This window comes from Epinephelus moara, chromosome 3, assembly GCF_006386435.1.
Source record: "Epinephelus moara isolate mb chromosome 3, YSFRI_EMoa_1.0, whole genome shotgun sequence".
NCBI lineage: Eukaryota > Metazoa > Chordata > Actinopteri > Perciformes > Serranidae > Epinephelus > Epinephelus moara.
In genome coordinates, this window is record NC_065508.1 from 596,527 (window position 1) to 609,349 (window position 12,823).

Here is a 12,823-nt window from a genome sequence, read left to right on the forward strand (position 1 = left end):
AGGGACAGCTAACGTTAACACTAGCAGCAAAGCTAACATCAGGACATCATCTGTTAAAAGCCTCCCGTTGTTGGATACGACATGAAACTACTCCAGTTAGCTCAATCATGTTGTAACTAAGACATCCGCTGGAGAAAATATTTTTTTCACGGACCGTTTATTGAGTTATTACAGACACCGCTAACGGCTGACGGCTAACAGCTAACGGTTAGCCTAGCTAATCTACGATAACTATGTTATTAATTACAAAACGTGCACACAGAAATAGTAATGTTTGTTCAATCATTGTGTTTATAGACTTTACAAACATCAGATTAGTCTAAACGGTGATATAGTGACGTGAAAAATGTGATATATATAAGGTAAACAACAAGGCGATTCCCATTTACACAGTGGTCAAGAGTGCTGGACCGGAAGTGTCACACACAAAAACGGAAGCTGGCTGCATTCTGTTTTGCCTCTGTGTTTCCGTGAAAAATAAGGTGGATATCAAACTTATTTTCAGCTCATTATCATCATGGGAAAAAGTGTAGACGAATACTTTTCGTTAAAATTTTAGATGACGGCCCTGGCCGTGGCACAACTAGCTGGGGCACCTGCACCATACGCCGGCGACCTGGGTTCGGGTTCGAGCCCCGCCCTGTGGTCCTTTCTGGATCCCACCCCATCTCTCCATCTCACTTGCTTCCTGTCATTCTATACTGCCCTATCTGATTAAAGGCATAAAAAGCCCCAAAAAATGTACTAAAAAAAAAATTAGACAACAAAATGAATACTGGCTGCTACTAATACCAGATCATATTTATTTTCCTGTGAAAAAACTGCTGTCGTATGTTATGTAGCTTTGACTGCATTCATCCGGTGCATGGTTGGTGGATAGAACCAAATGTGCTGTAAGGTTGGGCATGAGCAGAAATAGAGTCTCCGAGATAATTCCATGGCAAATTACTTAGCGCTTTTCTCTTAGATATGAGCAGATATAGTTCAGTAATGGCAAAAAACCCTTTGGGTCATCTGTAGTAATATAAAGTAAAAGCAAAGTGACAATCAGGCTATTGGGTCAACAGATCATAGTGCAGGCAAAGGACATTTAGGCTACATCACAAGCTTCAGGAAATGAAGGTGTATCATTAAAGACTCCACCATGGCACCATTTCTTCACAGCCCAGGGCTCGATTCAGAGACACACATAGTCACACAAGAGGAGTCATCTCCTCAAGGCTGCAGGAAACACGACTATCTTGAGTCTGTCTTTGCTCATCTTGTTGTTATTTCTAACTACGGACAGATCTAAAGGCAACCTTAGAAAAGACAGAGAAGGATGTCGTTTTCGCATTTTTAGTCGTGAAGAAAACATTTAGCCTGTAAAACCACACATTCCAAGGATTTATTAATTTATTTATTTTTATTAATTTAAATAATGGCGTTAAGCCCCTGAGTCTAATGGAGAAAGGACAGCACTGGAGCTAGCACTATAGCTGTCCTACTTCCCATATCCAGCAGCATCTTAAGGTCCAGGTACAGTCGGGCGGTGGTGAGCAGCTAGCGGCGAGCGCTTGCCGCCTGGTGACAAAAATTGTGTTGCGCGGCCACGTACCTCCCAAAAATTGAGACCGTGCGGCAAGGCGCACATTGAGCTCCACACGGATCTTGTCGCGGCACCTCATGTTAGTATGCCAGGGAACACGTCGCGCACTAGCGACTTTTTTCTCACCTTTACCGCGTCACTATTGACTACACCTGAGCCTTTAGTGTTTGGTTTTCTTTTCTTTTCTCTAAACTGCTGTTACCACTTCACTTGAAGTTTCTTGCCTAGGTCCGACTAGTGAAGAAAATGAGCAAACTTCCACACATCTTCGGAACAGTATGTACTTGCATGCTGATAATTATCATGTGGTGAGGCATGCTGCTAGCAGTGTTAATTTTGGCAGCTATTTTCAATTTAGTTTTTGTCATTACATGAATTTAGTTGTAAGTCTAAGTCATATTTTAGAAATTTCTGTCTTCCCAAAGCCAGTTGGCTTGGAATCTATTGGATTCGAACACCGACTTCGTTCAGGGGGTTCTTATTGGCTGTGATCCAAGACATTTCCCACCAAATTAAATTCATTTGTTGCATGCAACTTCATGTCATGATATCGGTACCTCATTGATGGGCTAACCACAAGTATAATATCTATGAGTTCTGGTGTGTCCATCCTCCTGATCTTGATGGACAGATCAGGCTTGTATCAGTAATATAAATTGTATTTTGCATTTGTTTGTATTTTGTCAAAGCACTTGCATGACATCTTCTTTATCTGCTTCGTTGAACAGCACAGACCATGGAAATTGCTAAGGCCACTCAGGGTCTCACCACTGCAGCAGATATGCGAGAGACCACCAAGATGCTGATGCAGCCTAATGCAAACTGGGAAGAGTACCTGACTCCTGCCCCCCTCTCCATCGCCATCATGGGGGAGCTCGTCTTCATCTCCTCATCTGATGACTTCTCCATCAACAAGAACCCCCCAGAGAAGGGCTACAAATACATACAATACCCAGACTCGTTCAGGGCCTGCCTCATGCAAATCTGTAACTCAGGCTGGCATGCATTCAATGAGGCCCACAAGAATATGGATCAGATCCGCCTTCACACAGCCACAGTTCCTGATTACATGAAGGCAGCAGTCAAGCTCCTTTTCAATGCACCTGATGAAGTTATTGGCAAGCTCCTGCCAAATCAGCTGGAAAACATTCGCACCATTGCAGATGAATGTGTGACACTGTCAGGCAGTGTTGAAAAGAAGTACACAGATGTCATCAACTTAATCCAGGAACTACTGGCGGCCTGTGTCAATGCTGAACGCTTTCATGGAGAAGAGCTGGAGAAGGTGAAGATGAAGATTAAGGAAAATGAAATACGGGAGAAGACTGCCACTGAGCTTAAAGAACAGTCCAAGAAAGCAATGGAGGCCATGGAAAAGGAAATAAATGAAGCACAAGATAGCTACAAGAAAGCAATGGACTCTCTTCCCTCCGGATGGGAAATGATTGGAATGGATGTGGTTGAAGGACTTTCAAAGGCAGTGACAGGAATTGTTAATGGAGTCGCTAACATGGCAAGTACTCCAGTAAAAACAATCAGCGATTCAGTAGAAACAATCTCAGACTCATTCCATCAAAGCAAATCGCAAAATGAAAACGTAGATGTGCTCTCAGTCGGCTGTAAGTCTGCAGAGATTCTTTCCATTGTAGGAACTCTTACACAGTATTTGAAGGAAGGGAAAATAGCCTGGCAGGACCTGTATGATCAGAAAGCACAATCCACAAAGACAAACTGGTCTGAAGCTCAATTCAAAAGAATCTCCGAGGCCTTAATGCAGATGAAAGGGAGCAAACTTCAGGAGGATGCTCTGAAACTTTGTGAGCTGGGTATTAACATCTGTGAAGAACTGGCCACATATAAACCTGGTGAAAATTGGGATGACAAGAAAGAAGCAGAGCTCATCAAGAAACTGAAGAAACTGGATGACCAATCCCTCATCTTTGACACCAAAAGCAAAAAAGTATTGGGCTCTCCAGCTTTTTCTCCTACATCACCAATGATGAGCAAAGCACAGAGCAGCACAGGAGATCAGTCTGCCAGTCAGAGAGCAGCAGATAACGCTCGTTTCAAAATTGAGCAGAGCCGAGAACAACTCAAGGAAACACGGGAGGCCTATGAGAAGTCTGTGGAGAGAATGGAGCGGAATCAGAAGGAGCTGACTGAGATCTTGGTTGAAATGCAGAGCTGTAAGATCAAGGAGATTGACTTTGAAACCACCATCAAGATGCTGGTCAAGGGTCTCGATGCCATGGGCAGAGTCAAAGAGCAGTGGGAGAAGATGGTGCGCTTCTTCCAGATGATCTCTAACATAATCAAATGCAGCCTCAGCAAGACACTGAAAGATTTTGTTTCAACAGCTGATGATACAAAGAAACTCAGTTACAACAATAAACTATTTGTCAAAGACATGCTGTACAACCAGGCGTTCCAAGCCTCCAATGTTGCCAGTCTGGTCCACATGATCTCAGGGACCTACACTGAAGTGTCCAGCAAGTACCTGATGGACAGAGTGAGCAGCCTGGGCAAGCTCATGGCCATGGATAAGGAGAAGCCAGAATTCCTTCAAGAGCGTTTGGAGCTGCAACAGTCCTGCACAGCAGCTCAGGAGGGCATCCTTATGCTGGTCCTCAAGAACAAGAAGGAGTTTGAGAAGAAGACAAATGACAGGATGGCAAAAATAGAGAATGGTCTGAAAGCAATTCTGCCAGCTGCCCCACCCCAGGAGACTGAGAGGATCAAAGAAATAGTTCAAGCTGGGTTTGGTGGAGGAGAAGAGGATTACTACTANGGTCTGAAAGCAATTCTGCCAGCTGCCCCACCCCAGGAGACTGAGAGGATCAAAGAAATAGTTCAAGCTGGGTTTGGTGGAGGAGAAGAGGATTACTACTAGAACAAAGTTTCTACCAGTTATGAAACTGTCACCTAATTCTGATCATCATCTATTTTTTTCATTACTTTTATTGATCAATCAAACAAATCTTCAATGATGTTTTAGATTGTTATCTTGTCCTGATGTTTGACTCAAGTTTAGAGGGGAAACTAGTGATTACTGTGTGCTTGTGGTATTCTGCACTATAACTGCACTGGAAATCTGATTGGTCTGTCTTTTTCCATTATTGATCATTGATCAATCATCCTTACAGATTTTGATTCTTTTATCATTACTGGTGATTTTAATATTGACACTGACAATCCTACAGACATCTCTTCCAAAGAGTGTAGTGTAACGAGCTTTAACTGCAAAGAGTGATTGAAGTAATAAATCAGTAGATATACACTGGCATAAGGTGATTAAGTTTGAAATGCCTGTTGAGGTTAATATACTCGTTTACATGTTGTTTCATGTATTCACGTATTGTACTCACACACACACACACATTTGGTCATATACTGCATGCAAGCACGTGGGAACTAAAGTGGAAAGTACCTAGAGTTCTCAGTGTTTTTGAGTTCAATGTGTACTCAGTGTTAATGTGTATTCAAGGTTAATGTGTACTCACGGTTAATGTGTACTCAGTGTTAATGTGTATTCAAGGTTAATGTGTACTCAGGGTTAATGTGTACTCAGTGTTAATGTGTATTCAAGGTTAATGTGTACTCAGGGTTAATGTGTACTTAGGGTTAATGTGCACTCAAGGTTAATGTGTACTCAGCGTTAATGTGTACTCGGGGTTAATGTGTACTCGGGGTTAATGTGTACTTGGGGTTAATGTGTATTCAAGGTTAATGTGTACTCAGGGTTAATGTGTACTCAGGGTTAATGTGTACTCGGTGTTAATGTGCACTCAAGGTTAATGTGTATTCAAGGTTAATGTGTACTCAGGGTTAATGTGTACTCAGGGTTAATGTGTACTTAGGGTTAATGTGTACTCAGGGTTAATGTGTACTCAGGGTTAATGTGTACTTAGGGTTAATGTGTACTCGGGGTTAATGTGTACTCAGGGTTAATGTGTACTCGGGGTTAATGTGTACTCAGGGTTAATGTGTACTTAGGGTTAATGTGTACTCAGTGTTAATGTGTACTCAGGGTTAATGTGTACTTAGGGTTAATGTGTACTCAGGATTAATGTGTACTCGGTGTACTCAGTGTTTTTAAAAAATAGCGTGAGACCTGGCTCAAACACAATGATGGGAAAGTTTGTGGCATTCCAGCCCAGGCTGATATGGCCTTGGCCTTGGACACCAGTATGGCTCATACCCAGGTGACTCGAAAAGAATACACCATTAAGATCGGACTCAACCACACACAACATGCCACCATTGTGTTCGGGCTCAAGTGGGCAGGATTAAGGGAAAAAGGTGGAGATTCAGCAGAATCTTCACCAGCATAAAAGGGAGTGAAACTTAAGTCTTGTTCCAGAGCTTGACTCATGAGTTGTGTGTGTTGTTGCTTGTGAATACATTAAACACGGTTGCACCTGATTCCACGTGTCTCCAGTGGTTTCCTCAGCACCAGCCATCTGATTCTAAGATACTTATTTGAGTAGAAGGCGAGTCCAACCTAAAGAGTTGAAGGCAAGGTCGGGAGCCCCCGGGCCCAGCTGCAGGCACCGATTTCTGCTTCATCAAAAGCTCACTGTTTTGTTTGACATGTTTGATCTGGTACAACATGTTAACAACTCCACTCATATCAAAGGTCACACTCTGGATCTAGTTATCAGTGAGGGTCTCTGTATTTCTTCAGTTAATGTTATAGACTTAGCACTATCTGATCATTTTTGTGTATTCTTTGATGGCCTGGTCTCTCCAATTAGCCAAACTCAATCTAAATCTGTCCCTAAGAGGTATATTAATGAGAATACCTGCAGTCTTTTTACGGAAGCCATGTCTATTACACCATGCATAACAACTCAGGGCGTGGAGGACCATCTAAGTCTGTTTGACTCTGTAGCACCTACCAAGCTTAAAAAAATTCCCAGTAAATGTAAAGCACCATGGAGGTATACCACAGCAGTAGCGACTCAGAAGAGAGAATGTAGGAAAGCTGAGCGTAAATGGGGAAAAAACAAGCTTCAGGTTGACAATGATATTTCCAAAGACAAACTCCAAGCTTGTAACTATGAGTTAAGAAAGGCTAGACAATCTTATTTCTCTAACATCATTAACAAGAACATTAACAACTCCCGTGCACTGTTTGCCACTGTTGATAAGTTAACAAATCCCCCAGTACATCTACCTCAAGAGTTTATGTCACCTGATAAATGCAATGAGTTTGCTTCCTTTTTCCATAGCAAGATTGAAAATATTAGAAAAAACATTAGCTCCACCCTGTTATGTAATGTCTTGGTTAAATCATCAAATACAAATAGCCTCTTTATCTGAATTTACTGCCATTGATAGCAAAACTCTTGAAAAAAAACTGTGATGCAGCTCAGCTCATCTACTTGCTGTCCTGACACCTTGCCCATAAGTTTCTTTAAAAGCATCTTTGGTTGTGTGGCATTTGAGCTTCTAAAGATTGTGAGTGGCTCTCTTCTTTCAGGCATTTTCCAGCCTCTCTTAAGACTGCAGTTATCAAACCCCTCCTAAAGAAAGAAACCTTGATCCCTCTGTGCTTAACAACTACAGGCCCATCTCAAACCTCCCCTTTATAGGCAAAGTTATTGAGAAAGTTGTATTCAACCAAGTCAATAACTATTTAAATACAAATAGCATCTATGACCAACTCCAATCAGGCTTTCGCCAACTCCAACTCAACTGAGACTGCACTTGTAAAGGTCGTAAATGACATCCGCCTGAATACAGACTCAGGTAAAACAACTGTCCTGGTAATGTTAGACCGTAGTGCAGCTTTCGATCATGATCATGTAATACTTCTCAACCGATTAGAAAGCTGTGTTGGGCTTTCTGATACCGTCCTTAGATGGTTTAAGTGGCATATCATAGCTATGCAGATGACACACAGGTCTAACTTGCACTGTCACCAAACGATTTAAGTTCTATTGACTCCTCATGTCTTTGCCTTGAAAAAGTAAATACCTGGATGCAGCAGAATTTTTTAAAACTTAATCAGAGCAAGACTGAGATTATTTTATTTGGGAACAAAGAGGATAGAACACAAATATGTGTCTACTTAGAATCTAAAGCACTTACACCTAGGACTGAAGTAAAAAACTTGGGAGTCATCTTGGATGGGGACCTGACTATGAATGATCACACCAAAAGCATTACTAAATCAGCATTCTGGCATCTCAGAAACAGCTAAGATCAGAGATTTTGCTGAAAAGCTTATTCATGCTTTCATATCCTGTAGGGTAGATTATTGTAATGGCCTCCTAACTGGCCTCCCCAAGAAGTCCATTAGAGAGATTCAATTAATTCAAAACGCTGCTGCTAGACTATTAACCAAGACTAAAAAGAGAGATCACATTACACCCATTCTTAAATCTTTACATTGGCTCCCAGTTAATTTCAGAATTGATTTCAAGGTTCTACTCCTAATATATAAATCACTAAATGGACTTGGCCCCAAATGTTTTTCTGAAATTTTTCCCCAATATACACCTGGTAGAGAGCTTAGATCTACTGGAACTGGTCAGGGAGAAATGGCATTTAGCTATTATGCCACACAGCGCTGGAATCAGCTTCCAATAGATATTAGATTTGCTCCAACAGTAGTGTGTTTTAAAAAGAAACTCAAAACTGAACTTTTTCATTTTGCATTTATTGATGAATGAATTTACTTTAGATGGGTTATGTTAGTTATAAAATGACTGTGACATAGTTTTAGGTTTATTTTTATTTTTTATCTTTATCTTTATTTTTGATTTATTGTTTTTACCTCCTATTCATTCAGTCTTATTTTCCCCCTCAATCTATTATAGCCTATTATTTTATTAATTATTATTATTATTATTATTATTATTACTGTTAGGCTGTTCTTTTTATTTTTTATTTTTTCATTTTTCTTTTATTTTTAAGCACACTGAGTGACATGCTATGTATGATAATGTGCTATATAAATAACTTGAACTTATTAATCAACATTTATTTTTTTAGATTGTTATCTTGTCCTGATGTTTGACTCAAGTATAGTGGGTTACTATAATAATAATTGTGTGGTTATGGTATCCTGCAACTTACACAGTAAACATGTAAAGGAAAAATAATTACGAGTTTAAATTATATAATTTGGATGTATTTCACAGAACTTAGAGGGTAAGTCTTGGACATTTTTGTAAAATGTCAAGTTGGTGCAATGGAATGTGAATTGTGTTAAATTTGAAGTATTGCACACAATTGAAAGACATTCAAAACACTTTTAATTGAATTAACATCATAGTGTAGATTGATCACAGGTGTGACATTTCCCATATGGCAGGGAATCTGCAGTCGCGGTCTCTTGTCCTGCTTCTGACATTATACCTTTGGCTAATTTTCACTCTCTGTCCTGATGAACCACACCTCACATTTTCCAATATTTACCCAGTAATTTGCATTAAATGAATCCAAATTATATAATTTACATTCATAATTATTATTTCCTTACACATTTTTTACTGTGTAAGTATGAGGCTCTTTCCGGGTGTAATCTAAAGTGTCGGTGATAATTGTTATGGTGTTGACGGCAGATAGTCTAAACAGCGACCTGAAGCAACTTTACCATATTTACAAAAGTGAGTTACAAAATCACTAATGCAAGTTCTGCTCATATACTGTATGTATTATTTCATTAGTTATTGAAGCCCAAGCACAATGTTATGCCATTTATAGAGATATGTAATCCATCAGTGAGGTCTGAATAAAACACCAACATGGAGTGTGGCTCTGTTTCATTGTGTAATATATATATAGTTTTTTTTTTCTTATACTTTATTAATCCCCCTGAGGGGAAATTCAATTTTTCCACTCTTTTGTCATCAACACACAGGTTACATGCACAAACATGCACAAACAGGACCTATACATGTACAAAGTGGAGAGATGTCAGAGTGAGGGGGCTGCCCTTGGTGAGGCGCCCCGAGCAGTTGGGGGGTTCGGTGCCTTGCTCAAGGGCACCTCGGCAGTGCCCAGGAGGTGAACTCACCTCTCCAGCCACCAGTCCACGCTCCATATTTGGTCCGGACGGGGACTCGAACAGGCGACCCTCCGATTCCCAACCCAAGTCCCTATGGACCTGAGACTGATTCAACTACTCTTCATTCAAATGTCCAGGATTTGATCAGCTCTGACGTATCTCACAGACAAATTATTCATATTATAATGTACCAAGAACAATACATGGGTTTCAGTCACGTTACTTTTTTTGTCGTGGCCACCATATTTAGGACCGATTGGGGTTGATCTAGACAGACAACAGGTTGTGATTGGATGTTATTGAAGAAGGTCCTTATCACGGGGCTTCATGGTCCCTTTCAGGGTGGAGCAAAGTTACAGTGACGCGTTGTGAAACCCATGTATACAGTGGGTAAGATAAGAACACCAGAAAGCAGCGCCAGCTGAGCTGCTCCCAAAAAAATCCCCAAGATGAATCACATGACAAGATGCTTCTCTTCCTTAAACATCATACCTACTGGTATTATGAGCTAGGCTACCTAGTTCCACAGCAAAGACGTGAGGTGTTGTAACATGAAGCCATCATGCTAAATCCAACAAAACAATAACGTCTAGCTAACCTGCACAATATGCACGCGACATGTTTTTTTTTTTTTTTTTTTTCACTTTTTTTGTTGGCTTGTTAAAATCGGTGCTGAAGTAACCCTACCGTTGGTAGAGGTTTCATTTGAAGTTTCGTCTTCCTGCTGCTTTGATTCTAGCCGTGTCTTTAGTCCAATCCTACTGTTAACTTATAAAGCTCTAAATGGTCAAGCTCCATCATATCTTAGAGAGCTCATAGTGCCATATTATCCCACCAGAACACTGCGCTCTGAGAACGCAGGGTTACTCGTGGTCCCTAAAGTCTCCAAAAGTAGATCAGGAGCCAGAGCCTTCAGCTATCAGGCTCCTCTCCTGTGGAATAATCTTCCTGTTACGGTCCGGGAGGCAGACACTGTCTCCACATTTAAGACTAGACTTAAGACTTTCCTCTTTGATAAAGCTTATAGTTAGGGCTGGCTCATAAATAAAGCAAAGTAAGTCTGGTCGATGAAGTTTTAGCTAGGGATGCACCAAAATGAAAATTTGTGGCCGAAGCTGAAGCCGAATAAAATTAAACGCTTGGCCCAATACCGAATACTGAATATTGTTGTTTAGTTTTTCATTAGTTTTTGCAGATGAACCTGTTGTTTAGTTTTTCATTAGTTTTTGCAGATGAACCCTCCAGATTAGTGTTGTCACAGTACCAAAATTGGGACCCACAGTACGATACCAGTGAAAATATCATGGTTCTGAGTAGTATCACGATACCACAGCAAAAATGAGGCAGATGTGCCTTTTGTCATTTATAAAAAAATAAATCACTTTTCTATAATACATCAATGATATTTGATAAACATTAGGCTTGTGCCAATTTCCGGTTTAACCGGTTCGGACCGGTTTAAGAGCTCCACCCGGTTTAATTCACGTCAACCGGATAAACCGAGAGAAAAAAAAAAAAAAAAAAAGCTTTTCACATCAGCAGGGTGTCAAGAGACTATATTCAACTTATCTTGCATTGTAACATGCATTATGACAACTTAATAAGGTTTATGTTTGTTTATAAATGAGGTGGAGGAGCCTACAAGTGTTTTGTTTAGTTTGTCTCAGAGGCTTCAGAGGGAGTCTGCAGCTCTGCTCCGCTGTCTGCTGCTGCTGCGAGAGATCAAATTTCATTGGGGGCGGGGAAAAGTACGAGGGAGTCAGCAGTCATTCAGTTTGTTGCCATAGTAACCCGTTTCCACTGAAGAAGTTCCTGGTACTATTTGGGGGGCAGGAACTACTACAGGAACGTCCTCTCGCTCGGCCCTCTCAACCGCCCTGTCTCCACTGAGAGAGCGGAGTAGGAGGAAGGTTCCTTGGTGTCCTTCTGTGTCTTCTTCTTGTGTAACCTTGTGTGTATTGACAGTTAATACAGCATTACCACCACCTAGTGGATTGGAAGCGCATTACACCTATAATGGGCTTTTATTGGGAAAAATAGCTCAAATGCGACCCCCAGTGGTAAAATTAGGTATATAACTCGATATATCAGTTCGGTTAGATATTTGGCTTTAAATCAAACCGGTTGGAAAATTTTCAAACCGGCACAAGCCTAGTAAAAATATACTCTCTCTTTTAACAAAAAAATTGCTAAGCTACTGACGCTGGTTTTACACACAGGCTAAATTGGATGGCCTCTCAAGTCCACTCGCAGGTTCATCGCCTCGTTCAGACCAGAGCTCATTACCTCAGGAGGACACACTAGGGGGCCAGTAGTATTTTCTCAGGAGGACTTCAGTGTTCAAATCTCCGCAATAGTTGTGGAAATGATGAAAATGATCAGGAAAAATCCAATGTATTCTGAGAATGTGTGAAGGTGAGTAAAGTGCTTTGGGTGCTTGTAGGAGTACAGAATAATGCTATATAAATGCAGCACATTTACCATTGCCCAGCCAGACACCCGGCTCATTGTTCGGCTCTCTTTTCTGCTCCCTCTCAAGCTTCCTGACTGTGTCTTTGGTATCTTGAGTTTGTCTCCTGTAGCCACACTCCGGCAAATCCTGCTGCTCCTATAATTACATACACTTACTTCAGACATTTAGCAGTTTAAAAAATGAAGACAAAACAGGGCTATAAACAGTAAATAGATGATTAACTGTATACATATTGTATATTTTCTTTGCATGTAAATGCAAAGAACTGTTATCCCTTGGCTTCTTATCGTCTTTATAATTCTTCTAACCAGAATTAATTCAGCTTGAACTGCTTAACGTCCAAACTTCATTCAAACATCATTTTGTAGGTCTTCAAAATGACACTTAAACGACTATATTTTCATTTCTGAGAAACTTTATACTTTTTGAGATATTTGTGATAATCTGCCCCTAGGGGTGGGCGGTATACCGGTTTGTACCGAAAACCGGTATTTATTTTCGTTATGATATGAATTTCCGAAAACCGGTATTTATTTTCGTTATGATATGAATTTTTCATATACCGCAATACCGGTGAATAACCCAAACAACGTCCGGAACATGCGCGGCGGGAAAGTGTTTCAGCGGGGACCCATTTCACTGCTGCACACCACAGGCACGCTTGAGCGGGTGAGAGTGAGAGCATAGAAAAGTTTAGAGGCGAGAATGGCTGCCGGAGAGAGTCCTGAAAGCAAAGCAACTGTAC

At 40.8% G+C, this 12,823-nt stretch overlaps 1 protein-coding gene across 1 annotated transcript in view; it reads left to right on the forward strand.

Annotated features, from left to right (window-relative positions):
• Positions 1–4,379, forward strand: part of LOC126388047 (uncharacterized) — a gene marked incomplete at its 3' end in the record, with an annotated part of 6,725 nt that extends 2,346 nt beyond the window's left edge. Inside the window, exon 2 of the mRNA XM_050040938.1 lies at positions 2,317–4,379. Coding sequence (XP_049896895.1) covers positions 2,325–4,379 — 2,055 coding nt within the window. The remainder of the gene's footprint in view (positions 1–2,316) is intronic.
• Between the last annotated feature and the right edge of the window lie 8,444 nt (positions 4,380–12,823).